The sequence below is a fragment of the Arachis ipaensis genome, chromosome B4 (assembly GCF_059453495.1).
Source record: "Arachis ipaensis isolate K30076 ecotype BB chromosome B4, ASM5945349v1, whole genome shotgun sequence".
Lineage (NCBI taxonomy): Eukaryota > Viridiplantae > Streptophyta > Magnoliopsida > Fabales > Fabaceae > Arachis > Arachis ipaensis.
The window spans coordinates 77,544,589-77,572,417 of NC_142439.1; the positions used below are offsets into that span (position 1 = coordinate 77,544,589).

At 34.0% G+C, this 27,829-nt stretch overlaps 1 protein-coding gene and 1 non-coding gene across 4 annotated transcripts; both read right to left on the reverse strand.

The window, feature by feature from the left end:
- Positions 1–27,196, reverse strand: LOC107639375 (1-aminocyclopropane-1-carboxylate oxidase homolog 12). 3 transcript variants are annotated; one of them, XM_021121209.2, is made up of 4 exons: positions 26,835–27,196; positions 26,206–26,746; positions 24,607–24,928; positions 1–418 (listed from the first exon to the last, which is right to left on the reverse strand). In XM_021121209.2, exons 2-4 carry the CDS (start codon positions 26,607–26,609, stop codon positions 158–160), a joined length of 987 nt encoding a protein of 328 aa, XP_020976868.1. In that variant the 5' UTR covers positions 26,610–26,746; positions 26,835–27,196; the 3' UTR covers positions 1–157. The 3 variants fall into 3 exon arrangements, with proteins under 3 accessions (XP_020976868.1, XP_016198334.1, XP_020976867.1); XM_016342848.3 differs by having other exon boundaries at positions 26,206–27,196; XM_021121208.2 differs by lacking the exon at positions 1–418 and adding an exon at positions 16,395–16,792 and having other exon boundaries at positions 26,206–27,196.
- LOC148568027 (small nucleolar RNA Z221/R21b) lies at positions 1,204–1,291 on the reverse strand. The gene has a single exon (XR_015882744.1). It is a non-coding gene; the product is annotated as a small nucleolar RNA Z221/R21b (small nucleolar RNA).
- Positions 27,197–27,829: the final 633 nt, after the last annotated feature.

Below are 27,829 nucleotides of genomic sequence, written 5' to 3' on the forward strand. Positions count from 1 at the left end.
TAACGTGAGAATATGATGTTGAGATGTTTCTTACATTAAGGTCATTTATGAAGGGAAACAAGCCATATATCAAACTCTCAAAGGAAATGATGACTTATTTATTCCGATGAATTAGGCCACTCCATGTAATAAAAAGTAGTGTAATAACGTGTTGAATTCACAATTTAAAAGAACCCAATTGAGAGCTCCCATTTAGGCTCTTGGCAAAATATTTTGCTAAAAATTCCTTTATTGTGGTCTTTCTGTAGATTGCAGGATTTTCTTCTGAAAGTAGTTCCTTGATAGGACCATAGACCTTAGGAGTACCTTCAACGGGATCCTGTGCATTCACAAAGAAGCTTGCTATAGAAATTCTTGGTCCTGTTTTCTTTGATAACACCCGGTGATAAATACTGATGAATTTATCATTTGTGATAAGCTGCAACATTCAAAGGGAAATTGTTAAATATATTATATCCACAATTGAAGAAACAACAGAAGTAGTTCACATTTCTATTTTTCTTATGCTTTCTTCTTTCACCTACCGCCAGTCCAATTAAAATTTAAGGGCTTTTGTTTTTTCTTTATTTCCCCCTAATTATTTTATCCATGAAAATGGTTGATTTTGTCCCCTTTAGAGTGTAGTATTTGAACGTGCATTAGAAATATTAATAATCTATAAAACTATTTATAACGGGATATGAACTAAGATAGGTCAATTTTTTTTACCTAAAATATATTTTATTTTATATAATCTATAAAAATTATATTTTGTTGTTTCTAAGTATAATGAGATGCTTATTATTTTGGCCAATGCTATATCTATTATTTTCTCGTACATTTAATTTAATAAATAAAAAAGTAGATTAACGCCTGGTCATACACTAGTTATAAAATAAAGGAAAAAATATGCATTTTTTTCACTCACATTGATGAGAAGCTTTAAAATTATAATTAACTTTTAATTTTATTTAATTTTATACTTAGTGTTCGAAATAAATTTCAATTCTAATTGCTACATTTGCTTTTCTATAATCTACATATTATCAAATTTAAGCTAGGTTGACAAAGAGATCCACTTCACCCTACTCTATTTTATATAGAACTCATACTACTCTTACGCGTAGGGTTTGAAAATATGTATTTTAATTTTTTTTTAGGTTAAAAATGAGACTCAAATTTAAAATTTTTATTTAAAAAAATGTTATTTGAAATATAATTGGTTAGCTATTTTTTTGTTTGGATGTGAGAAACTTATCAACACTGAATCATCAGAGTGGTGCACGACTTTCTCTAATACTCATCACAGCCCAATATGTATTCTAACCTTACCGTTGAGTAAATCCATATATGTATTTGAATAAAAATATATATATGTATTCAATTAAAATCATAATTCATAATTTTATATTTTTATATTTATTTTTTTAATATTTTTAATATATAATAATTATTGTAATTATATATGTGTGCACACGTATGTGCATGTGTGCTTGTCCGTATCTCATCCTACTTTGTAGTAAAACTAGTCACAAAGACAATTTGTTCCTCACTGTTCAAGTAATTATCTGTCTTGATTGATTGGAGAGAATGATATTTGCGAGTTTAGTTACTATTATCTTCTATTTTTTAATTTTATCTTCTACCAATATTCTAAAAATTGGATCAAATTGCCCAGTTTGATCAAGTAAATTGAAAATCCGTCTTCTGACCAGTTCGATTAATATCTAAAATCGACTTGCAAAAAATTAGTATAAAAACCAATCGAACCGACTGAATTGGACCGATTTTTGAAGAGTCGGTTTGCTCTTCCACATTATAACAACGTCGTTATGATTTTTTTTCCAAAAAAAAAAAAAAAAAAGAAAGCCCAAACGGGCAGAAGCTCATCTCTATCTCCCCAAAATTCCTAGTTTTTAATTTGTGCGACTAGAAGCAAACATATCCCCTTCTCTCTTCTCAAAATCCAACTTTAATTTTTTTTAACCCTATCAAAGAAAACAATAAAGGCACGTCAGCGGCATGCCCCTCTCACAAAAAACTCACGTTGCAGTTGAAGTAGCATCATTATCCTGTCGGCATCACTCAGTTTCATTCGCTTTTGACTCTCACTGACATGCTTCAGATTTGTCGCGGACTTCTCCGATCCCTCCCCGTAGCTTATGTTCGTTCTTTTCTTGTCGGCGCTATGTCGCGGTTCTCTTCCTTGCATCACCGACGTTCGTTCTCTCCTTGGCATCTCTCTTTATTCAAGCGCTCTCTCTCTCCGAATTCACTCCATGTCATCGCTAATAAGCCTCCAGCTCTCCACTGCTTCTTCAATTTCATTTGTGAGCTAATTGTTTTTTTTTTCTTGATTATTTTTTTGACTATTGATTGTTGTTAACAGAGATATGGATTGTTGTTGATTGTTGTTAACAGATTCTGGTGGTGCCTGATATGTGATTATGATTATGATTTGTGATGAATGGTATTTTTTTATTTAGTTAAAAAGTTTGTTTTTGTTTTTGTTTTTGTTTTTGTTGGTGGAATGTATTTGTTAATTATGTATATTTTGATTTTTTTTTATAAACTTTGTTATTTATTTATATTTGTGAATTTTTAAAGATAAATTATAGACAAGTTATTTTATAAAATTGTAAAATTTTAAATTTTATTAGTTTAAAAATTATTATATTTAAATGTTTGAATTTTATATTGAAATTTTAATATATATTTATTTTATATTTAATTAAACCAGTTCGATTACGGTTCAACTTCGATCGAATCATTGAACTATTAAATCAGTTATTTCAGCGGTTCGATTCTCACAAACTTGTTTCTACTACATCATCCATTATGGTGACCATCACATCACCAACTCTGGTCCTCACTATCATATTCCCATCCAACTGCACCTTATCCTACACCACATCATACCATCCTAATCACTGTCATCATTGCCACCATTACTTCGAAAAGCAAAGTTGTTTGGTTTTTTTTTCTCCATCAATTTCACTCTTCAGCTTGCTGACAATGTAAAGTGGAGTGGTGTAGCAGTGGGTGAGGTGTGCTGACAATGACTGAAAGGTGACGACAATGGGTGTACTGATAGCATTAGATAAAGGGAATGGTACGTACAGTGATGGTGTGAGAGGTGATGATGGTGAGACGATGATAACAATTCAGTACTTATAATAAAAAGAATAAAAAAGTTAATAATAAGAATAAAATTTAAACTTATTATAAACGTTAGATAAAGGGCAATTTACATAAATAAAATGAATGGAAAAAACTGTTACGTAAATACAACATTCTGAAAAACCAGATGCAAATGCAACAAACCCAATTGTATGTAATCCACGACACCCTAACGCGAAACTTGGATACACGTAATCTGCTACACCCTGTCGCGGATTAACTTGAGAAGCTAAAAACTCATAAACCGCTACACCCTGTAGCGGTTTATGATCATATGGACCCGAAGCCTATTCCGCTACACCCTATAGCGGATTATGAAGAGAGTGGAAGCAAAGAAGATGCCTATATATACCCAGCAAGTTGTGTAGAGTGTCATTTTCATTCATTCATAAGTTGAGGAATAAAGAGTGAGGAGAGCTTTTTGGTGTTAATACACTCTTCTGGAAAAATAAAAAAGAGTAAGAGGCACAGTGTGAAGTTTATAGATAGAGAACTACTGAGTGTTTTCATCAGGTCGTCTGATACACTGTTGGATCTGAAGACCAGTATATTGCAGAAGTTGGGCGCGTGTGGCACAAAGTGGATGAAGAAGCTGTTCTACAATATTCCTATTGCGATTGTGTCAACCGACGTGCAATATGAAATATTCATGTTATGATCAGATGAAGATATGCAAATGTTATTTCATTATCGTCGGAGTTTCCTGGAAGTGAGTATACACGAGTTGTTTACAAAGTTGGAACATGGGATCGATAGTTCTGGGGCATCTGCGCCAAACCCTCAATCCACCACGATGGGGGTTGCCTCTACCTCGATACCCGTCATTGCACCTGAGTGTTTGTTGGAGTATCGACTAGCTGGTCCAATTGGGGTATTCACCTCAGCGCATCCATCTCCAGATGTTGGACGTGAGGGGGAACCGGATCGGGTTGAAAATGCAATGCTAGAGGATGATTCCGATGAAGAGCCTGCTAACATTGGAGGGGACAGCGATGATGAAATTCTGACAAACCCAACAACATGTCAACCACCGTCAAGTGCGGGCACACATGAGCAACCTGCACATCTTTCTACCCTGGACCTGGAAACCATCGGCCAATCGCCAGATTCAGTTCCAACCTTTGGGGGTCAAGGTTTGCACGAGGGAAATTCTGTAGTTGAATTTCAAGTTGGCCAATCTTTTCACAGTAAGGAGAAAGCTATTCTTACTGTAAAAGATTACAGCATTCGGTGCGATGTTGAGTACAGAGTGATGGAGTCGGATCATCTTAAATACCATGGGAGATGCAAGGAGTTCGGCAAGGGTTGCACGTGGATGATTCGCATCAGCCTTCGAGTGCGAAAGGGAACCTAGGAGGTTCGAGGGTACAACGGATCATAACATGCTTGGCTACATCGATATCAAGCGACCACCGACAACTTGATTATCACGTGATCTGTGCGAAAATGTTTCCTCTGGTTCGAGCCAATGCGGCGGTATCGATAAAGGTGTTGCAAGAAGCTACCGAGGCAACGTATGGGTTCAGACCAACTTACAAGAAGACGTGGTTGGCAAAACAGAAGGCAGTAGCACAAATATACGGGGACTGGGAAGAGTCCTATGCTGAGCTACCTCGTTGGATCCTTGGTGTGCAGTCTACCATGGAGGGGACGGTTGCCTTGTTGAAGACATCTCCTGTTCGAGTCGGTGATGATGTTGACGACTCAACCGTGTACTTTTATCGTCTTTTCTGGACACTTCCTCCTTGTTTGAAGCTTTCTGACATTGCAAGCCATTGGTCAGCATAGACGGTACTCATCTGTATGGCAAGTATGGCGGGACTTTGCTCCTAGCCATCGCCTAAGATGGGAACTCCAACATCTTGCCTATTGCTTTTAGTCTCGTGGAGGGGAAAAATGCCAAGTCGTGGTCTTTCTTCCTGACCAACCTATGCCAACATGTGACTCCGCAATAGGGGATACTGGTCATCTTGGATAGGCACAACGGCATCAATGTTGCACTAGAAAATCCTAACAGTGAGTGGTTAGCCCCTCATGCATATCGAGCATTTTGTATTCGGCATGTTGCAGCTAACTTCGCACTCAGTTTCAAGGGCACGGATGCAAAGCGTTTACTTGTGAACGCTGCTTATGCGAAGACTGAGACAGAGTTTTACTATTGGTTTGATATAATGCAGATTGAGAATTCGGTAATGCGTGATTGGGCGAACAGAATAGAATACGATAAGTGGACTCAGCACTAGGATAGTGGCAAACGATTCGGTCACATGACGACCAATATATCTGAGTGTGTTAATTCTGTTCTGAAGGGTATACAGAATCTTCCGGTTACCGTCCTGGTGAAGTCCACATTTGGTCGGCTAGCGGAGTTGATTGTGATTCGTGGTCAGACGGTAGAGGCTCAATTGGCCAGCGGTGCCATGTTTTGCCAGTCTTTTATGAAGGCGATGGAGCGCAACTTGAGAGACTCCAGGTGCTTTACTGTCACCCTATTCGATAGACACTAGTCTGAGTATACCGTTGCCAAGACGCCACTGACCGAGACCTTTTCACTTGGGACGTACCGAGTTTTTCTTCAGGATCGTACATGCGATTGTGGGTACTTTCAAGCTCTCCATTATCCATATTTCCATGCGATTGCATGTTGTGCCCAGTCACGGCTTGATTGGTCTATCTATGTCGACGAAGTCTACACTATGCAGAAGGTGTTCAGGGTGTACCAGATGGGTTTTATGCCGCCAATACCAGAGGGACTTTGGCCACCTTATGATGGTCCGACCGTTATTCCGGATCCTAGCTTGAGGCATTGTCGTGATGGGCGAACGAGGTCTACCAGAATCTGGAAGAACATGGATGAGGCCGACCCTAACCGACCGAAGCGATGCGGGCTCTGCAGACAGCCTGGGCACACGCATAGATCTTGCCCCCAGAAAGGCTCCACCGTTGCTGGTAGTTCGTAGGACTTGTAGTGTTTGTGCTTCTAGTTTTTGAATTTTATTTTCTCATGTAGCGATTTACGTTTTTGGGTGTTAGTGTTAGTGCCTTGGGTGTGTTAGTGTTAGTTCCGACCTATTTGTATGACTTATGACATTTTTATTTCCATTAAGTGTTAATCGTTTGTGACTATTACATTTGTATGACTTATGTAGTAATTTATTCTGTGTTTGTGTTAATGCCTGGTGGCTATTATATCTGTACGACTTATTGCTTATGACGAGTATATTTGTATAACTTCGTACATTTTGCATCACAGGTTGTTAGTTGTTACTATTTGACTGGTATTCATGAATATGTTTCCAAACTTTCACTCTCTTCATAATCCGCTAAAGAGTGTAGCGGAATAGGCTTCGAGCCCATATCTTCATAAACCGTTACAGGGTGTAGCGGTTTATGAGTTTTTAGCTTATCAACGTAATCCGCGATAGGGTGTAACGGATTACGTGTATCCAAGTTCCGCATTAGGTAGTCGTGGATTACATACAATTAGGTTTGTTGCATTTGCGTTTGGTTTTTCCGAATGTTGTATTTGTGTAATAGTTTCTTTCATTCATTTTGTTTATGTAAATTGCCCTTAGATAAATTTAAATCAAATTAACATAATAAGGTTAATTTTAAATTTCTTCCATATGCTAAAAACAAGAAGTATACTTGATTAAGTATATAATGTATTAGTATTGTTAATTTTTTTATAGATATTTCATTCTGTAGAATATATACTTCCTATAAATTTTAAAATAACCAAATTTAAAAATGTTTAAAAACAATCAATTTTATTATCGTCGTTCTTTTATTGTTATTGTTGATGCGTTTTTTTATTTCTTTTCCTTCTCTTTCTCCAGATAGTTATTGTAATATTTTTTATTTTTTTGTTTGATTTTTTCTTTATTTTTTCTTATTTTTATTCTTGTTAAGAGATGAAACAGAAAAATTATCAGAAGGTGTAATAAGAAAAAAGACAAAGAAGAGAAAGAAAAGAAGATGATGAAAAACAAGAAAAAGAACAGAAAATTTTTTTGAAGTGTAGAATTTATCAGAAAAATAGCACTGTGATACATAAAAATTCTTAATTTTGACACTAAAATTTTTTAACCGTGACATATGTTCTTGTTAAGAGGGTGAAATAAGGATGATGATTTTAAATTATGTAGAATTTATCAGAAAAATACCTCCGAAACTTTTTAACCGTGAAATAGAAATTTTTTAATTTTGACACCGAGAATTCTTAATCGTGATACAAAATTTTTTCAACGTGTTATTTTCAACTAAATGATGTTCTTTTCTTATCATTGAACTATCTGTTCCGGTGTCATTTGCAACGAATTGATATATTTTTAGTTCCAAAACATATTTGAATATATTTTGTTAGTTTAGTGAGTTTAGGTTTTGGCTTTGTGATTCTTTAAAGATTTTTTGTGTCATTTATCAAAAATTCCTATGTCATTTCTAACTTAATGATGTATTATTTTTTATCACTGAAATGATTGTGTGGTATTGAACTAATATATAAGAGAATTAGCCATTCATGTGTCATTTGCAATAATTTAATGTATCTTTTAAATATAAAATATATTTAAATATATTTTGTTAGTTGAGTTAATCGGTTAACTAATTGTATGATATTTAATGATGATGATGTTGATGTGTAATAACCTAGATTTTCAATAATGGACTTTTCAGGCTTCATATGCTGGAAATTTGCAAAATTTGAGTGACACAGTTAGATTTTATTTAATAAGCCAATTTTTAATTTACAGAAAAATAAATAATAATATGTTATGATAATAATATTTTATTAAATAACAAAAAGTATTATGATATTAATATTTTATTATAACAATATTTTATGATAATAATATAATAATCAGATCCAAAGTTTAACCAGTAAAAATTATTACCAGTATTCCTAAATCAGTGCTATGGTACTAGAACACTCTAGAGATATTCTAGAATATTGATAATCATAATATATTGATATCAGTGTTATTTATACTGGTATATTAGATATTTAGTCTTATTAAAGTAAAAGTATGCGATCAAATATATCTATTTTTAGTAATTACTCATAAAATTTTACTTTTATTTCAAGTTCATTCTTATCCCTCATAGAAATTCGGTCCTCTCTCTCATTCTCTCTCTCTCTTTCTCTCTCTCTCCTCCAAATTTCTTAAAGTTTCATGAATCCATAAGAGAGAAAAAAGAGAGAAAAACTTTCATGGAAGTTTACTTTCAAACTTGATAAATGAAGGATTTAAAGTTCAAATCAAAATTCTAAATCGATTAAAGTCTTCTTCTCATCTTTCTTTTCATCCTCATACCAATTTTCTGAAGGTAAATTGAAGTATAACTCTCCTTTTCCCTTTTGAAATTCGGCCATATGGTTGTTATGGAGAAAACTTCAAGTTCTTGATGTTTTTGTTTAGAAAATCCTATCTAGAAGCCTCAAGGAACAAAGAACCATCAATTTCTAACTTGAAAGGTGAAGAAAATCTCTTTCTCTTTGTTAAAGAAGGTTCGATTTGATGGAGCATTAAAGGAGTAATCATACTTTGTTCTATTCCTTTATCATGCTCTAGATATTATAAGAAATTCAAAGCCACAATTCTCAAACTCAAAGGGTGAGTAAAACTCTCCCTTTTTCTCATGAGCAATTCGGCCTTAAGAGTTTCTTTGTGTTAAAAATTATTTTTGATTAAAATATAGGAAAAATTTGGTGTTAAAAAGCTTCTAAAAAGTGATTAAAAGGTTCGGAATCAAAGTAAGGGTTTGGTTAAAGTAATTATATGATTATGTATGTTTGATCTATAATTAATGAATTTGATGTTTGGTGAATAAAATTGAGTATTTAAATGCTTAATTGGTGATATTTGTATGTTGATTGAAAGCTTAAAAACTTGATGTTTTTTAGAAGTACCATGGCTGAATTGACTAGGTACTTATAAGAAAGCTTGTTCTAATCTTGTTTAAATTTTAATTTGTGAAGTAAATTTGAAAGTTTAATACATGAAAACAATGTTGCTTGAAAAGATTAAAAAACAAGCTTAAGGAAGATGTCAAGAAATAAAAGAGAAAAGAAAAAGGAATGATGTAGTAAGAGTAGAAGAAGATTCAGTCAAAGAGAAAAAGGTGATAAGGTATAATATTAATAAAGGTAAAATGGTCTTTTAATAAAAGATTAAGGTTAAAATGGTAATTTGAGGACACAAGGATATTATGATCATTTAATAATGGAAAAGTATGGGAAACTAATGTAATTGGTGTACAATGTGTACAATGGTGGTTAACACAAAAATGAATAGCACTTTTGAAATTAGAGTAAACATGGATAATTTTCAATTTTAACTCATATTGGACTAAATAAGCCGCCCATTGTACACATTGTACAGATATTCCATTAGCTCCCTAACGGGATTCTTTAATAAAATATGTGAGGGTAAAAAGATTTGTTCAAGATTTTAGGGATAAAAGGGTAATTATGTAAAAATATAGTGATAAAAGTGTAATTTTAAAAAAGATAAGGGGCTAAAATATAAATAGATAAAAGCTCTGGGACAAAATATAAATATGGAAAGTTAAGGAATAATTATGTAATTATATAAAGTATAAGGGACATAAATGTAATTATAATAAAACTTAGGACATAGTGATAAAATCAAGAGAAGATCATGGGCGTAATGGTAATTTTTAATAAAGAAGTATAGAAAAGGTAATTTAAAGCCAAAAACTCAGAACTCCTTTACATAACAGATTTAAGGTAGAGATGGCGATTTGAGGGAAGAATAATTGATGATTAAAAAAGAAGAGGATAAGTAATAGAAAAAGGTTAATATGAGGAGTGATAACTGAAAACTGATGATTGAGAAATGAGGAATTGAATTGATAAAGAACAAATATGAATTGAGAACAGAATAGTTAATGAATCAAAAAGAGAAAAGAGAACTGAGAATCGATAAGCGAGAAATGATAATTGATAACTAAAAACTGAAAGCAAACTGAATGACTCCAACCATAAGACTTAAGCAAGAGAGAATTGAAAGTCAACTGAATTGCACTAGCCATAAGACTTAAACAACTAAAAACAGAAAACTGAGAAAGATGAATAAAATGACTGAAAATGCTAAATGAATGACTAAATGCCTAGCAAGGTCAAGGGTTTTGTCCTGCTTGCTCAGTGCTTGAATGTAATAGTAGGGACGCCCACAGACTAAGAACTATTTTTCAAATGTAGGTGTACTAGTGCAAAGAAAATTCAACTGAATGTCTATGTCATAGGGCTTATTGCAATTCTGGAAGTCAACTGATATAGTTTCATCATAAAGGCTTATGCAACTGAATATCTAGAAAGTCATATTTGGGACTAGCGCTCGGGTAATGTTGGGTTCTGGGTAGTCAATCGATACATGAGCCATGGCCTATATAGGTCTAGACATGCATCATACTTGTCTGCAGCATAATTTCTGTGATCTTGTATTATGCTTGAATTCTTGTTGTTGTGCTCTATGACTTGTTTGTATTTTGATTGTGTGGCTTGTCTGTGATCGTCTGTTAATGGTTGACTACTTTGAGATTGACCTTAAAGTTAAAGATGAAAGGAAAATTGTAAGGAACAACGTGAAAAGGAAAATAAGGCTAAATTGACTACGGAGGAAAAGTTAGTAAGATCGTATAATCTAGGATCGAAAAGATTACGCGATGAATTACCTCTATGCTAGATCGTTGTCCTAGGACTAATGAAGGATTCATTACCCTCGTTAGTACCCTACTGGGAACCATAGATTCTCACTCCCTTCCCTTCACTATTCCTACAGGCAGAGCTGATGGCGACTCCCGTTAAAGAGATGGTGCCACTCTTTTTGCTATATCCTAGACTTAAAGTACATATACGTTTAAAGGACGTCTGATGCTATGTGAAGTTATAGAGCCTAGAGTGTTTTTCCCTCTTCTTGTTAGAATTTTCCTTGAGGGATAAGACTTATCTAGGATGAGTTCCAGACTAGAGGCTTTTTAGATGGGTTAGGGCTCAGGGTGTCATATATATCCTAGAGGCTTTTTATATATATATATATATATATATATATATATATATATATATATATATATATATATATATATATATATATACTAAAGGTGTCTAAGTCTAGGCTAATACTATTTACGTTTGTTTGACTAGTGCTACCTTATCCTTTCTTGCTGCTTGTATGAAATTTATGTATCTATGTTGTGAATTAAGTTTATTTCTGTCTTTTATTATGATTTATAACTTATTGTGTATGACCGCTATTATTTGCAATGCATTTTAAAAAAAAAACTTACCTCAAAAATGCGTTTATGTTTCTAACGGCGAACCAGGCTCATATGTTATATTAATAAGGAGTTAGAGTTTTAGGAGAACAAGTTGGTAACACCTTTTTTCTAGTGCGATTATGACGTGCTAAAAATTAGATTGTTACAAGAAGAAAAAAGATAGAAGAGAAAAAACTCAAATGAGAAAGAGAAGGAGGAGGCGGTAATAATGATAATAACGACCATGATAATGTAAGAGAAAGAGAAAGAAAAAAAAGGAACAAAAGAAAAAAAAAGTAACAATAGTGCACAAAAATAAAAATGACTTGGTTAAAAATTTATTTTGTTGTCTAATTTTTCTAAAAATATACAGTGAATGTAAGTTTAAAATTACTCAAATTTGTTAAACTAAATATAAATACAAGCCTAAATTAAACCAAAATAAATTCCAAGATAACAAAAGTGTAGAGACAGAAGAATTAAGATAGTTTGATAAATCTCATTATGTTTTCAATTCGAAATCCACCATAAAAGATTAATTTATTGATTTGTGAGGGTGCACATTTTAAAGATAAATATCTAAAAGGATAAATATTTTCAAATATATTTAATTAAAATCGAAACTATCCCATTAACATACACACAAGAGCCAGCAATCCTAACAATTATGAGTAACACATACCTAAAAAATCACAAATATACCCAACCCGCAAATCTAAGACATCCAAACCAAATAATGACTTTTCAATTATAGTTACTGTCATGCCTGTTAAGTTGCACTTTATGTTATTATTCTGAGTGATTTGCATATGTAACAATTTAATACCACACTAATTATTTAATATCTATATCTGTAAATAAAAATATAAAAGAATAATATAGAAATAAATAGCTTCTAAACACAGTTTTATGTATAAAAGTGACTATTATACCATTTTAAAAAAATTCAAAGCATATTATAATAAAAAATAGTCATTTTTAGCTATAAAAAATTTGAACACTAACAAAATTGAAAACAAAAAAATTAAATACCCATAAAAAATGAATATTATTTGACAAAAATATTCTATCGTTAAATTTTAAATTGATCTCGTTAAAATTTTATAAAATTTTTAAATTAACCTTTCTATCATCTACTCCACCGAATTTTTTTAACCTAACGTCTTCAAAATCAGAATCAACCTTAATAACCCTCGGTCCCTCACTTTCATTCTCTCTTACTCACCTAACTCAACCCCTCATCCTTACCTCTCTTATTTTGCTTCACTCACCTAACTTAGCTCTTCATTCTAACATCTCTCATTCTCCATGACTAACTGAATCACTTCCCTCATCCTTCTTCAATCGTCACTCTCACTTACTCAGCCTTACTCAATCATAGAAGCAAGCTCATCTTCCTTCACACCAACATCGTTATCTCATCATGATCACTGGCTTGTCTGCTACTCTGTGCTGCCAACAGCTCCTCGCCGTAGAAATTTCAGAGTTCATCTTATTATTAACTTTTAGGTTTTCATCTAGGTGAGTTGGTCTTCTCTTTCATGTATTAAAGTATTGATTATTGCTTTTGCTATTTCTGAATTGAAAAATTCTGCTATTCTAGCTTGGTTCCATACTTTGTTAGAAAGAATTAAATCTGAGACCCAAATTGGTATGCTGAATTAGGGATAGATATAGGTGTGATTGCAGTATATTCTTTAACCCAAGAATTAACCTAAATATTGATTGAAATTCCTCTACCTACCTTCTAGAGTAGTCCTTTTTCTAGCACCTTCCTACCCTCCAAAATATTTTTTCAACCCCAAGAAGGATTATTACCAGTTTCTACTCGTAGGAAATTAGTAAACCTGAAATACTTGCTCATATACACCTTATAGATCAAGGAGTTTGTTTGGATTAGAAGCCTCCAACCTTGTTTTGCAAGTATTGCAATGTTGAAAGCTTTTAAATCTTTGAAGTTTAAACCTCCTTGTATTTTTGATACGCAAGTAATCTTCCAACTTACACATTGCATCTTTGTTTTTGTTCCTTTTTAGCCCTACCAAAATTAAAGAATAGGCAGTTTGTCTAAGAGAATCTCTGACAATTTGAAGCAACTTTTAATGCAAATTGGAACCATTGTAGCCACTACCTTAATCAAAATTTTCCTACCGCTTGGGGGATAGTAATGCTCTTTTCCAATGTTGAAGCTTCAGAGTTACTTTGTCTTTAATGTAATTAAATATGGCCTTTTTTTTATCTCTGAACTAGCGAATAGGTAAATCCAAGTACTTGTTTTTATTTCCAATGTGAGGAACCATTAGAATGTTGGCTAAGTTTCTTGGGTTTGTAGTGAGGTGTTATTGCTGAAAAACATTAACGACTTATCTAAATTAACCATTTGCCCACTTAATTCTTCAAATACTTGTAGGGTATGCATTAGGCCCTGACAATCCTCTTAAGTAGCTCTAATAAATAGAATTGAGTCATCTACAAAAAATAGGTGGTTGATCTTCAGACATCTGTGATTAAGTCTCAAGCTAGTAAACTCCTGTCTTTGTTCTCCTTTGTTGAGCAAATGGGAGAGCCCTTCTGCATAAAATAGAAAAAGGCAGGGGAAGAGAGGGTCGCCTTGCCGCAGCCCTCTGCATGGTTTGAAAAAACCATGAGGTTGACTGTCCATAGTAACAGAATAAGAAACTGTCGTCACACATTCCTTGATCCAGTCCATCCATTTGATACAAAAACCCAATTTCTTCATCATAACCTAGACAAAAGGCCACTCAATTTTGTTATACGCCTTACTCATGTCAACCTTCAGGGCTAGATCATACTCACCACATCTTTTGTTCTTTAGAAATTGCATGAATTCATGAGCAATTAAAATATTATCACTAATGAGTCTTCTTTTAACTGCTACTAAGACTTATTGGTTGATTTGCTTCATTGAACTAGCATTAGCAACTTTTGGAATTAAGCAAATATTTGTGTGATTAAATGCTTTAAAGTTTTTACCTTCCAGGAAAAAAACTTCTTAATGCTTTAACCACATCCTCTTTGATCATTTCCCAAAAGAATTGGAAGATTTTGTCATTGATCGAATTAACAGCCTATTAGTGGTATCATCAATTTTCCATGGTACTTCTTGAATTTCCTCTTTAGGATCCCTCGAATTGGTTGATGAGAATAGTTCTTCAAAATACTGCCGAGCGATCAAGGCTATCCCTTCCGATCAGTTACTGAATTGCCATATTCATCCTGCAAAATGTGTACTTTATTCTTTTTATTCCAATTTTTAAACTTGGAATGAAAGAACTTAGTGTTTCTATCCTCCAACTCCAATCACTGCAATCTTGATTTCTCCCTCCAATACATTTTCTCCTCCATCAAAGCCTTCTCTAATTCTGCTTTCACCACCCAAACCTATATAGGATTGGCCCTGACTTCCTTCCCTACGTCAATCAACCGCTCTTTAATGCACAACATTCTGGTTTGGAAGTTATTAGGAGATCTTTTTTGCCACTTATTTGTGTCGATAATTTTCAATTTTTCAGCCAGTTTACACATCGATAAGCCATCAATATCTATCTTCCAAGCTTCCTTAACTAATGAAATCACTTCGTCCTTATCACAACATCTTTCCTGGAATTGAAAGCGTCTTTTATACCTCCTCTCTCGCTTGTCAACACTTAATAATAGTGGTTTATGGTTGGATCCAAGGTCTTCTAAGTGCATTACAAAGGCATTCGGCCAAGCTATCCTCCACCCATTCGTCACCATCACCCTGTCAAATCATTCCCAGATAAGGTTGCTACCAAATTGATGGTTATTCCATGTAAATTGCTCCCCTTCATATCCTAAATCAGCAAGTGATGTGTGAGTATCTTATTTATATTTTCTATTTATTTTAGATATAAATTAAGTGAGTTTTAATCTTATTTTAGTATTTGGAATCTCTTTGGATGCTACTTAGAGTTGCTTTAGTCTTTTAATTATTTCGGGTAAAGTTCGGATTAGTTTGGCAGAGTTTATGTGCAAGAAAAGAGAAGAATTGGAAGCTGCTAAGTTGGCGCTAAGCGCGGACCTGGGCGTTTAGCGCTAGTAGCTCAGAAGCGCGAGAGAGCTCTCTGCCCACGAGGGCGCTAAACGCCAGACCTGGCATTTAGTGCCAGCAAGCCAGAATGGATAGAAGCGTTTCTACCCCCTAGGGCGCTAAACGCCGAATCTGGCATTTGGCACCAGCAATGTTGATCACACTTCATCAAAAGAGCATTTTTAGTTGGATTTAGCTTTTAATTGTTCTATTTTATTTTATTTTAGTTATTTTTAATTACAAATAAAATCTTTTAGGTTTAGAATTTATTATTTTATTTTAGTTTCAAATCAAATTAGGTTAGATATAAAAGGAAAAATATTTAGCCCTTCAAGGGATCTTCTCTCTTTCGCACTTTCACATTTTTTGAACCCTAGTTTTCTCTCGAAGTCATGAGCCGTTAAACCTCCTTGGTTAAGGTTAGGAGCTCTGTTTATTTCTATAGATTAAGACTATTGTTTTTCAATTTTAATTAATGTGTTGATTCAGTTTTAAGGATTACTTTCATTCTTCATCTTATGAATTTGGATGTATTGGAAAAATAACTTTTATTCTATATGCGTTCTTATGATTCTTGGAAGAGTTATCTCACTTGAATACCTGCTTGAGAGTAAACTCCTCCTAAATTGCTAATTACTTAGACTTAACGAGATACGTAACATATAATCCTTTTATATTTGGGTAGTTAGAGTTTTGTGGCCAATAAACTAGAATTGAACCTAATCTTCTAATCTATATTAAGTGACTAAGACATTGGCGGTTGATTAGGTTAGAGGAGACTAAATCACTAAGGAATTAGGGTTTAGTCAATTACAGTTTGCCATGAAATGAATCTTGCATGATTAAAATAGTTGGTAAGAAAACTTAATCCAGACAAATAAATAACTCTGAAACCTTAACTGTTTTCTCCCATATATTTCACACCAATTTACTGTTTGCTTTCTGATTCTCTGATTTTACTGTTTAATGCAATTGAACTCTCAAAACAATATTTTCTGCTTGCCTGACTAAGTAATTCATTCAACTACCGTTGCTTAGTCCATCAATTCTCGTGCGATCGACCCTCACTCACCTGAAGTATTACTTGGTATGATCGGTGCACTTCTCAATTCAGTTGTGGTATTCATATTCCACACCAGCAAGTTCTTCTGAGTTAATGAAGTCATTAAAGTCTTGAATTGACTTCGCTGAGTTATCTTTGCCTCCTTCCTTCTCATGGTGACCCCGTACTACATTGAAGTCTCCCATAACAATCAGATTGTTGTTGCTCCTTTCAATTATCTGCAATATGGTAGCAAATTAATCCCTTCTATTCTCATCCAAAGCCAGATACATTCTAACTACCTCCCATTACTTGTTTGTTTTCAAGTGGACATTTTGAAGTGAATGAAAAAGCATTTTTGATTAAAAAACACATCCGTCCCATCCTTCCACACACAATTGCCAAACTACATAGTTTCCCTTTTAGGTCCACTCACTCCACTGCCAAGGCAATATTCTTAGTTTCACATAGGAATATTACTTCAGAGGAATGGGACTTAGCAATCCCTTATGTATATATACATGTGTTATTTATAAATTTTTAATGTAAATTTTATATTTTGACATATATTCTATATATGTGGTTAATTTAGTGTATACGTTAATATTAAGACTACACATCAAAAAGTTCAAGAAAGCAAGATTTAAGAACTTACCTAACTAACTGCACAAACAGATTTTTTGTTTTTATTGGTTTTTCTATTTTTGTGATGGGATTCAACTATATTTTTATGTTGGTTGTCAAAGACCTAATACAACCCTCATCTTTTATCCCGGAAGTAGTGTTAAATGAGCAAGGATTCTCGCGTTTTCGTAAACAGACGAGGGTAAATAAGCTAGTTCACAAAGTTAAAGGTAAAGGTCGGAGCGACAGAAGGTTGAGATTTGGGACAAGGAACATAGGCACTCTAACAGGAAAGTCCATGGAGGTAGTGGACACGATGACAAGGAGGAAGATTAACATTATGTGCCTACAAGAAACAAAGTGGGTAGGTGCGAAGGCTAGGGAGTTGGCTACTTCTGGTTTCAAACTTTGGTATACAGGAAAGGTGAAGAATAGGAATGGGGTTGGAATAATTGTGGATAAGCAGTGGAAGAAGGACGTAGTAGATGTCAAGAGGGTGGGAGATTGGATCATCTCTATCAAACTTGTAGTAGAGGGAGGTGCTTTCCATGTGATTAGCACCTATGCACCGCAAGTGGGTTCGGACGAACAACACAAGATAAGATTTTCTTAGGAGGAGATTTAAATGGCCATGTTGGGAGAGAAGTGACTGGATATGGGAGTATTCATGGAGGCCATGGTTTCAGGGTGATCAATGTCGAAGGTAAAACTATTTTGGACTTTTCCTCAATTATTGATCTTCTCATCGCAAATACATGTTTTAAAAAGAGAGACGAACATCTTATAACTTATAAGAGTGGCATGACAAGCTCTCAAATCGACTTCTTCTTGTTGAGGAGAGTCAACCAGAAATTTTGTATTAATTGTAAAATTATCCCGAGAAAGAGTTTGACAACACAACATAGGGTGCTCGTCATGGATTTTCGCGTTGAGAAAAAGTTGAGGAAAAGACATCATACGAAGAACCCAAGGACGAGGTGGTGGCGGATGAAAGGTGAGGAACAAAGAAGCTTCCTAAGACGGGTAGGAGAAGAGGCAAAGTGGGATGGGAATGGAAGCGCAGAAGAGATGTGGAGGGAGATGGCAGAAGTTATTAGATGAATAGCAAAAGAAAGCTTTGGTGAATCTAAAGGAATAGGACCAAGAGATAAGGAGTCCTGGTGGTAGAATGTGAGTGTACAAGAAAAGATAAAGATAAAATGGAGTGCTTTAAAGAGTGGTCTTTATGCCGCAATGCAGATAATTGGGAAAAATATAAGGCGGTTAAGAAAGAGACAAAAGTGGCTGTAAGTGAAGCAAGAACAAGAGCATATGAGGGCCTCTACCAGTCTTTGGGCACAAAAGAAGGAGAAAAAGATATATATAGAATCGCAAAAAGCCGTGAAAGAAGAACGAGAGATTTGGATCAGGTTAAGTGCATAAAGGATAAGGATAGAGAGGTGTTGGCTAAAGAGTAGAAGATTAATGAAAGGTGGAAGAGTTACTTCTACGAGTTATTTAATGAGGGACAGAAGACTCTTCTGAGCCTTGGTCGGTTATGCACAAGGGAAGAAGATCAAAACTTTGACTACTATCGAATGATTCGAGACTTCAAGGTAAAAGAGGCTCTAAAGCAGATGAAAAATGGCAGGGCAGTAGGACCTGATAATATCCCGATTGAGGTTTGGAAGGGTCTTAGAGAAAAAGGCATCAACTGGTTAACCAAGCTTTTTAATGAGATTTTAAGGTCAAAGAAGATGCCTGATGAGTGGAAAAAGAGCACCTTGGTACCTATCTACAAGAATAAGGGGGATGTACAAAGTTGCGAAAACTATAGAGGGATCAAGCTTATGAGTCATACCATGAAGTTATGGGAAATGGTGACAGAACAGAGGTTGAAAAAAGAGACACAAGTAATAGAGAACCAATTCGGATTTATGCCAGGCAGATCTACCACTGAAGCGATATACCTATTAAGAAAGATGATGGAGAAGTATCGTAGTAATAAAAGGGATCTACATATGGTGTTTATTGATTTGGAAAAGGCGTATGATAGAGTACCAAGGGAGGTCTTATGGAAGGTTTTAGAAAAGAGGAGAGTAAGAATCGCATATATTCGTGCAATTTAAGACATGTATGATGGGTCACAACTAGTGTGAAGACTCAAGGTTGTGTGACTGAGGAATTTTCTATTGGTATAGGATTACACTAGGGATCATCCTTAAGTCCATACCTTTTCACATTAGTCTTGGAAGTGCTCATAGAGCACATCTAAGAGCTTGTGCCATGGTGCATGCTTTTTGCCGATGATATCGTCCTTATGGGAGAGTCAAGGAAAGACCTAAATAAGAAGTTGGAGTTATGGAGAGAAGCTCTAGAAGTGTATGGTCTGTGCATAAGCCGTAGCAAGATGGAATATATGGAATGTAAGTTTCAGTTTGAGAAGGGAAAACCTTGATATAGAGGTGAAGATTGGAGAAAACATCCTACGAAAAGTTAAAAGTTTTAAGTATCTTGGATGTATCATACAGGATAATGGAGAGATTGAACAGGATGTAAATCATAGGATCCAAGCAGGTTGGTCAAAATGGCGGAGTGTATCTAGTTTTATATGCAGAAAAGTGCCTTTAAAACTTAAAGGTAAATTCTATCGCACCGCTATACGATCGGCTATGCTTTTATGGTACGGAGTGTTGGGTGGCTAAAGGGGAGCACGAATATAAGCTGAGTGTGGCAGAGATGAAGATGTTGAGATGGATGAGTGGTCATACGCGATTTGATAAAATAAGGAACGAAGATATAAGGGAGAGAGCTGGAGTAGCACCCATTGTGGAAAAAGATGGTTGAATATCGGGTCTCAGGTGGTTTGGACATGTGAAAAGAAGGCCGATAGAACATCCAGTCAGGAGGGTGGATGAGATGAAAGATGGACAAGGGGCGAAAGGCAGAGGAAGACCTAAGAAGACAATCCATGAGGTGGTCAAACGAGATCTACATGTAAACGGTCTCTCTGTAGACATGATACATGACAGAGCACAATGGCGTCGTTTGATTCATGTAGCTGACCCCACTTAGTGGGACAAGGCTTTGTTATTGTTGTTGCTGTTGTTGTTATTGGTTTTTCTATTTTCTAACTAGTTACTGTGCTAGAGATGTAGTAAGATGTATGTGTCATGTGTGTATATAAGATGGATCATTTAGATGAATGGATGTATGAGGATTCTAGCTATTTATTTTGAACACAAAACAATTCTCTTTTCTGAATTTCTCTACTTTCTTTTCTTACTGCACAAGCAATTACTTCTGATTTCTATTATGGTATCTAGTGCTTAGAATTTTTTTTCTTTTCTCTTTACCATTGATTCTGTAGGTGAAATATCATCCATCAACATTGATCCTCCAAGCAACAATGCTGGAAATTCTTCTCAACAACCATTTATCATCAATCAACGATCCTTCACACTTATTTCTGATAAATCGGGTGAAAACAATAAGAAAATTTGGCTGCAGCAAGATCTAGCTGCTATTAGAGAAGAAGATCTAGAAGAACACCTATATGCAGATCGAGTTCCATCCCAACAATCATCAACAGCAACACAAGGTTCCTCCACAAACACAACAACTTACAAGTAATGGTGTCAAGATTATCAAAATTTAAAATTCACCTAATTTTAAAGGATATAAATGCCTCTCTTCTAGTGAAAAAATGTACATTTCAAGAAGTGTTCATTTTGATGAAACTCAATTTTCATATTCTGAATTATTCACTAATACCTCTACTGATAGAATTATAACTAATGACACTGATAATCATGATTTTGCATCCTCTTTCACCAAACACTCTTTACTGCATACAGATCATCATCGTATTACTACTGATAATACTACTTCTAAATCAAACACTAGCCACATTAATTCTCAAATTGATTGTCTTGATATTACTGAGAATGACATTAATAATCAATTACATAATTCTGATTTACCCCTAAATTCCTCCCAAATTCCAATTTCAAGCATAGAAATACAACACCCTGCCTTAGATACTGATGCCATTGAACTAGATTTACCTCATATTAAACGTTGTGCACTTAATGCTAATAAACACTTTGGTTACTAGGTCTAAGGCTAACAACAACAATCCCAAAGTCTTAAATTCTATCATTACTTCCCCTTATTACACACAACATTCACCAAAATCTGCTAAAATAGCAGTTACTATACCTCATTGGCATAAGTCATGATGGAAAAATATCAAACCCTTATGAAAGCTAAGATATGGATTGTAGTTCCACCACCACATCATGCTAAACTTACAGGCAGTAAATGAATTTTTACCATTAAGAAGCATCCAGATGAAATTATACAAAGTACAAAGTTAGACTTATTGCTCAAGGCTTTCATTGAGAAGAAGGCTTTGATTTTGAGCAAGTCTTTAGTCCTGTAATTTGGTCATCTACAATTCGATTAGTTTTGAGCATAGTTTTATCTAAAAACTAGATTTTGAGGTAGTTTGATTTTAATAATGCATTTCTAAATGGGGATTTAAATCAAATCTTATATATGCATCAACTAGTTGGTTTTGAACAAATTCTATCTAAATATGTTTGCAAATTGCATAAATCCATTTATGGATTGAAACAGGCCCTAGGCAATGGTTTACTAAACTAAGTACTACTCGTTACTCCTAAATCTGACACATCTTTATTTGTTAAACACAATTCTAGTTCAGTTATATATCTTTTGTGCTATGTAGATGACATAATCATTACAGGGAACAATGCTAGTAAAGTTCAATCCTTAATCAATTCACTAGATAAAGTGTTTTCTTTGAAAGATTTAGGAAATTTAAAATTTTTTTGGGCATTGAGATTCAAAGAACCAATTTAGGACAACTACATCTCTCATAAACAAAGTATATCACTGAGTTGTTAACAAAATTGGGAATGGCATGATCCAATTCAATGCTTACTCCAATGATCTATTCCCTTCAACTCCTCTCAACAGGCTTAGATACCCTTGAAGATCCTAATCTCTTCAGAACAATGATTGGATCTTTGCAATACTTAACCATCACAAGACCAAATGTGGCATATGCAGTGAGCAAGATTAGTCAATTCATGCATTCACTCTTCTTGCTCACTAGAAAGCTGATAAACGAGTTCTAAGATACCTTCAATGAACTAAAGAGCATGGACTTATGATACATAGATGCCAGAATTATAGACTATATAGTTTTTCAGATTCAAACTGGGCAACTGATCTTGAAGATCGCAAGTTTGTTTCTGATTTTTGTGTGTTTTCAGGTACTAATCTAATTTCTTGGACATACAGAAAATAACACACAATTAGCAGATCGTCTATAGAGGCAGAATTTCAAAGCCTTGCATCATGTGAAGCTGAGTTGGAGTGGCTCAAAAACTTGCTCTTAGAGTTATAAATTCTTCTCAAGACAACACCTACAATATTTTGTGATAACATGAGTACATTTCTTCTAACGACAAGGCCCTACTCAAATTTGAAGAGGATATTAAAACTACACATCAAGAAGTTCAAGAAAATAAAGTTCAAGAACTTACCTAACTAACTGCATATATAAATTTTTGTTATTACTGGTTTTTCTGATTTCTATCTAGCTGCTATGCTAGAGCTGCAATAAGATGTATGTGTCATGTATATAAGGTGGAACATTTAGATAAATGGGTGTATGAGGATTCTAGCTATTCATTTTGAATACAGCATATAACTTTCTTCTCTGAATTTCTCTGCTTTCTTTCTTACTGTACAAGCAATTACTTCTGATTTCTATTAGTTAATATATACATAATTGATTCTTATTGCATTTAATAATTATATTTTAAATAGTTTAACTAAAACTGTGAATAAACCGGTGCAAAGCAGGAGCTAAACTCTAGTTGTTTTCTAATGCTTAGTAGCATGAGTAGTTGAGATTTTTGTGTGACTCTGTTTGTGGTGTTTTCTCATTCACTCTATTTGCATCCTTAACACCAGACAATCATGCCAAAAAAAAAAAAAAAAACCCATGAAACAAAAGGACAAAATAATGAAAATTATTGGGTCTACGCATATAAAAATAAATAAAGATTAAACGAAATAAAACTTTTCGTACTTCTATTATCCAAGAAATATTTTATTGAGAAACTCAGCAAAGAAAAAAGACAAAGAAGCTTAGCTAAGGATATAACAGATTGCCTGTCATTATATTTCGAGGTAGTTGTCTCAAAGAAAAAATCTCCGTTGATTAATATTTGCCATGACAGTCCTTAATATGTTTTCTTTTTCGGTTGTTCCTATCGATCCTTTTATACAAAAATTTTTAATAATTTAATTTTTGTTCCCGATTATACGGATAGTCTAATATACTTGAGCTATTATTTGTTTGTTTCTTTTCTTTTTTTTGAATGATGAATCATTACCAATAAATTTTAAAATTATGTGGAAAATTTCTTCCAGAAAAATTTTATCAGGACCACATGAGATCAGATGTGTGATAGCTATATTCTAATTAGCGCTAGACTGTGTGCATGAAAATAAATACCTATTTAAAATGGAATTAATAACTAGTTACTTGGTAGTGCATTAACATCAAGAAAAAGAGATTTAATAGTGAGTCTTCAAACTAGACCACTAGTGGAAGTCAGAATGAAAAATTGGCATTATGTATGTGAATAATGTAGAGCATCTATGCATAGTGGCACCTCATATATGCAACTTTCAAATCAGTAATGGTAGGAACGAAGAGTTCTTTTTCGTGTGTTCCTGTTTTTACTGTAAACTTATTATTTATTATTATTATTATTATAAAATAAAGTGGCCACTATATGGAATCAAAATATATGTCAGATATATATAGCACTAAAATATTAAGTAAAATATTTTATCAAAATTGGCTCAAGCCCGAAAAATAGCCAAGCAAAATACACATCTTAAGGAATTAAATATTTTTATATATGTTTATTGTGTATTATTCATCACCTTACTAACTAGAAGATGAAATATTGTTTTCAACAAAGTAAAAATTAAAATCATCTTATGACGTGTGAAAGAATAAATTAGAATCAACAAAATAAAATAAAATAAAATAAAAACATTCTTTACGGATAATATATCATTCATGTATTTATATCTAATATTTTAAATTTTTAAAATAAATAATTTTATAATATAATATCATAATTTTATCACCAAAATATTTAAAATTTAATTCTTATTATTTATTTCATAAGTAAGAAATTTTAATAATAATAACTTAAACTTGTTGAATAAATAATTTCATGACCCCATTCTGGCCCTTCCTCTTTCTTTCCCAAGCCTTATGAAAAATTGATATAATAAAAGCTTAATAAAACCATTAAAATGCAGATATTTTTGTTAACTTACGATAAAATAAATAAATAAATCCAATGATAACTTTAATTCTTCGAGTATTTACCTGTAGAAGATCTCCTATGTTTACTATTATAGCTCCATGCACAGGAAGAACATTGACCCATTGATTCTGGTGAAGAAATTGAAGCCCACCATGTTGGTCTTGCAGAATTAATGTCATGAAGGTGCTATCAGTGTGCTTGGTGGCTCCCATTGTTAATTCAGGTTCAGGGCATGGTGGATAGTAGTGACCCAAAATGTAGAGTCCTTCGGCACAATCTAACTCCTTCAGATAAGAAGGATTAAGGCCAAGGGCCTCTGATAATAACTCAAAGATTGTGAAACCCAATTCCATTATCTTCCTTGAGAATTCAATCACAATATCTCTGTGATAAGTACGTAATAAACTCATCATCATGGGTTGAAATAATTCAGTTGGACAAGATCATAACAGCAACCGAAATTCACTTGCAATGGTAATTACTCATCATTTAATGTACAACAGCCTAAGTTATTACAGCTGAGAATTTGCACATGCACTTGTAAAAGGGAAATGTTTGATAACTAAAATAAATTAACTGAAAATAATTAAAATTGGTCTTATTTAACCTTTATTAATTGTTCATAAATAAAGTAAGTTCTGATTTTTTTTCTAACATTACTGCTTGCAAAAATTAAGATAGTATTTATTGAGACATAATTTAACCTTCATAATTTTATGTATATATATAATATTTATTTATATATTTATTATATTTAAAATTCTATAATTATTATAACTAACTCTAATGTCTTCCAAACATGATTGCAAAAGTATCTAAATATTATTCTACCTTTTTAATAATATAGATGATACAATATAAAAAATGGTATTCGTCTATGAGAAAGTTTTAGGACTAGTATTTTCATTAAAATTTAGTCAATATTTAACTATTAAGAAAAGAGTGTGTAATTTCACATCATTAAATATAATCTCATACCATTAAAGATATTAATGATGACTAACTAATAACTACAAATACAAAATGTGGTGGCCCCTATCACTATTGTTACCCATTATAAGTTAAATTGTATATAATCAAATTATCTAGTCTTGATCAAGGAAGAATTAATCAAAGTGGTAAGTATCTTGATATTTTTTAATAAGAAATCTAACATTTAATTTAACCATATGACTTTCAATAAGGATAGTAGATAACTAGGATAATAATACTCTTATTTATAAATCTAATCAAGCACTCCCTCCAATTAAAAAATGACTGTCCATTTAAAAATTTAAATTGGTTTAAAAAAAATTTAAGTAACAATTAACGTAGTAATTTTATAAAATGAGAGAGAAGAATATTTTTAATAATCACTTTTTATGTAGAACAATGGTATGACCACTAAAATTTATTATTTTTGGTAAATATTTTAAAAATATTTAATACTAAATTTTAAACCTTAAATTTTAAATTTTTTAATAGTAAAAAAAAGTGTGTTAAGTTAAAATTGATAAAGAGTGGAGGTCTCTTAAGATTTCTGTTTTAAATATATGTATTTAGTACTATAAATAGACAACTATCTTGAAGACAAGGGATGGAATAACTAATTAACTTAACTTCTAATAGCTAATGAGCACTTGAGCTTAAATTGGAATCAAACTGATAATGTTTTCTATTACCTGCATATTTGTGGTATTTCTTCTGGTTTGGGTGGATCAGGAGCAACCAACATAGTAAGAGTATCTCTCCAATTAGCAGCCTGGTTAGTATTGGCTCTAACACTGGAATGATACAAAACTTTCTTCTTTACAAGATCCCTGCAATAAAACTCTTTCCTTACCTTAGCATCTTGTTCATGGAACCGCCTAATCCCATCGATCATACCGTCCAAGATGCTGACTGGAATTTCATGATTAATCACCTGAAAAATTCCCCACTCATGGCATGCCCTGCGAATATTTTCAATTACTTTGGCGCGGAAAGTTGTGCTGCTCTTTATGTCTCTGATGTCGACGATGGGAACATTGGAATCATAGGCAGTTGCTTGAGTTTCGTTGGCGTCCAACTTGCCCGAGTGGAACATGCGTGGGATTTTGGTCACACCGGATTCTATAAGGCCTCTAACGCCGACTTTGGAATCTTCGAATGCTTTCCCTTCGGCTTTTCTGTCATAAGTGGAATCACTTGTAACTGCTTCCTCTAACTGCTTTGTGTTTTCTCCTGCCATGTTGAGAGCGGAGTTACAAAAAATGAAACAGGGTCCTGCGTGCTATGAAACAAAGCCGGTGTGGAATTGAGAAAAACTAACCCAAGACCCGAAAGGAATTATATAGAGGGAGTAGAAAGGAATTGAGAAAAACTAACCCAAGACCCGAAAGGAATTATACACCAAACTTAAAACTTTGCTCGTCCTCGAGCAAAAATAAAGAAAAGAGAAGAATGGAGTAGAAGAAGAAGAAAATAGAGGAAGATAGAGGGAGACAGAGGGCTCGGCCTTGTGGGTTGATGAGTGTATAAGAGGTGTGTGTATGAAGGGTTATGAAGAGTTGTATTTATAGGATGGGGGTAGGTTAAGTTCGGCCATAGGTGGGGTTTTAGGTGAGAAATTTGATTTTGAAGTGGGTGGGGGTTGGTGGAAATTATGATGGTTTTGGGGAACTGGTATGGATGTGATTGGGCTAGGGTTTATAGGAAAATGTGTGTGGGGAAGTGTGAAAGTAAGTGGGGTAGGTGAAGATGCTGTGGGACCCAATGGTCCTGAGAGATTAGGGAATTTAGATTCCCTGCTCTCTGCACTGGCGTTTGAACGCCCAGGGTCTGCTCCCTGGTTGGCGTTCAACTTTAATAACACTCCATCCATAGTGTTCTGTTTTTACTGCTGTGACATTTCTGTCTCTGTTTTGACTGCTGCATATGATTATGAACCTAAAATGAAAATTAAAGAGAAACAAAATAAAAGAAAATAATTAATTAAGGTTGGGTTGCCTCCCAACAAGCGATTCTTTAACGTCGTTAGCTTGACGGTTAGCTCCTTGCGGAAGTGAGTATGGGCTCAGATTTTCGCCCCCTTACAGTGAATTTTCTTCCTGTCTACTCATGGATAAGCTCTACATGCTCTAAAGACAAGACACGACTCACTGTGTATGGTAAAACTGGCTTCTTAGTGAAGACAACTCTAATGCCAGGTGAGAGGCCTTCAGTTGGGACTTTCTTGTCCCTCCAACCTTTAGGTACTTTCTTCTTAGTACCTTTGTGCTTAGAGTTTGTTGATGGCTGCCCACCACCAAACTTAGAATTGGTGTC

Excerpts from the sequence above, each read along its gene's own strand:
- LOC107639375 (XM_016342848.3), bottom strand. The coding sequence starts at position 26,753 with ATGGCAGGAGAAAACACAAAGCAGTTAGAGGAAGCAGTTACAAGTGAT. Across the intron at positions 24,929-26,205 it reads GAAATACCACAAATATGCAG|AGATATTGTGATTGAATTCT; the intron begins GTAATAGAAAAC and ends TACTTATCACAG. Across the intron at positions 419-24,606 it reads ACATAGGAGATCTTCTACAG|CTTATCACAAATGATAAATT; the intron begins GTAAATACTCGA and ends TGAATGTTGCAG.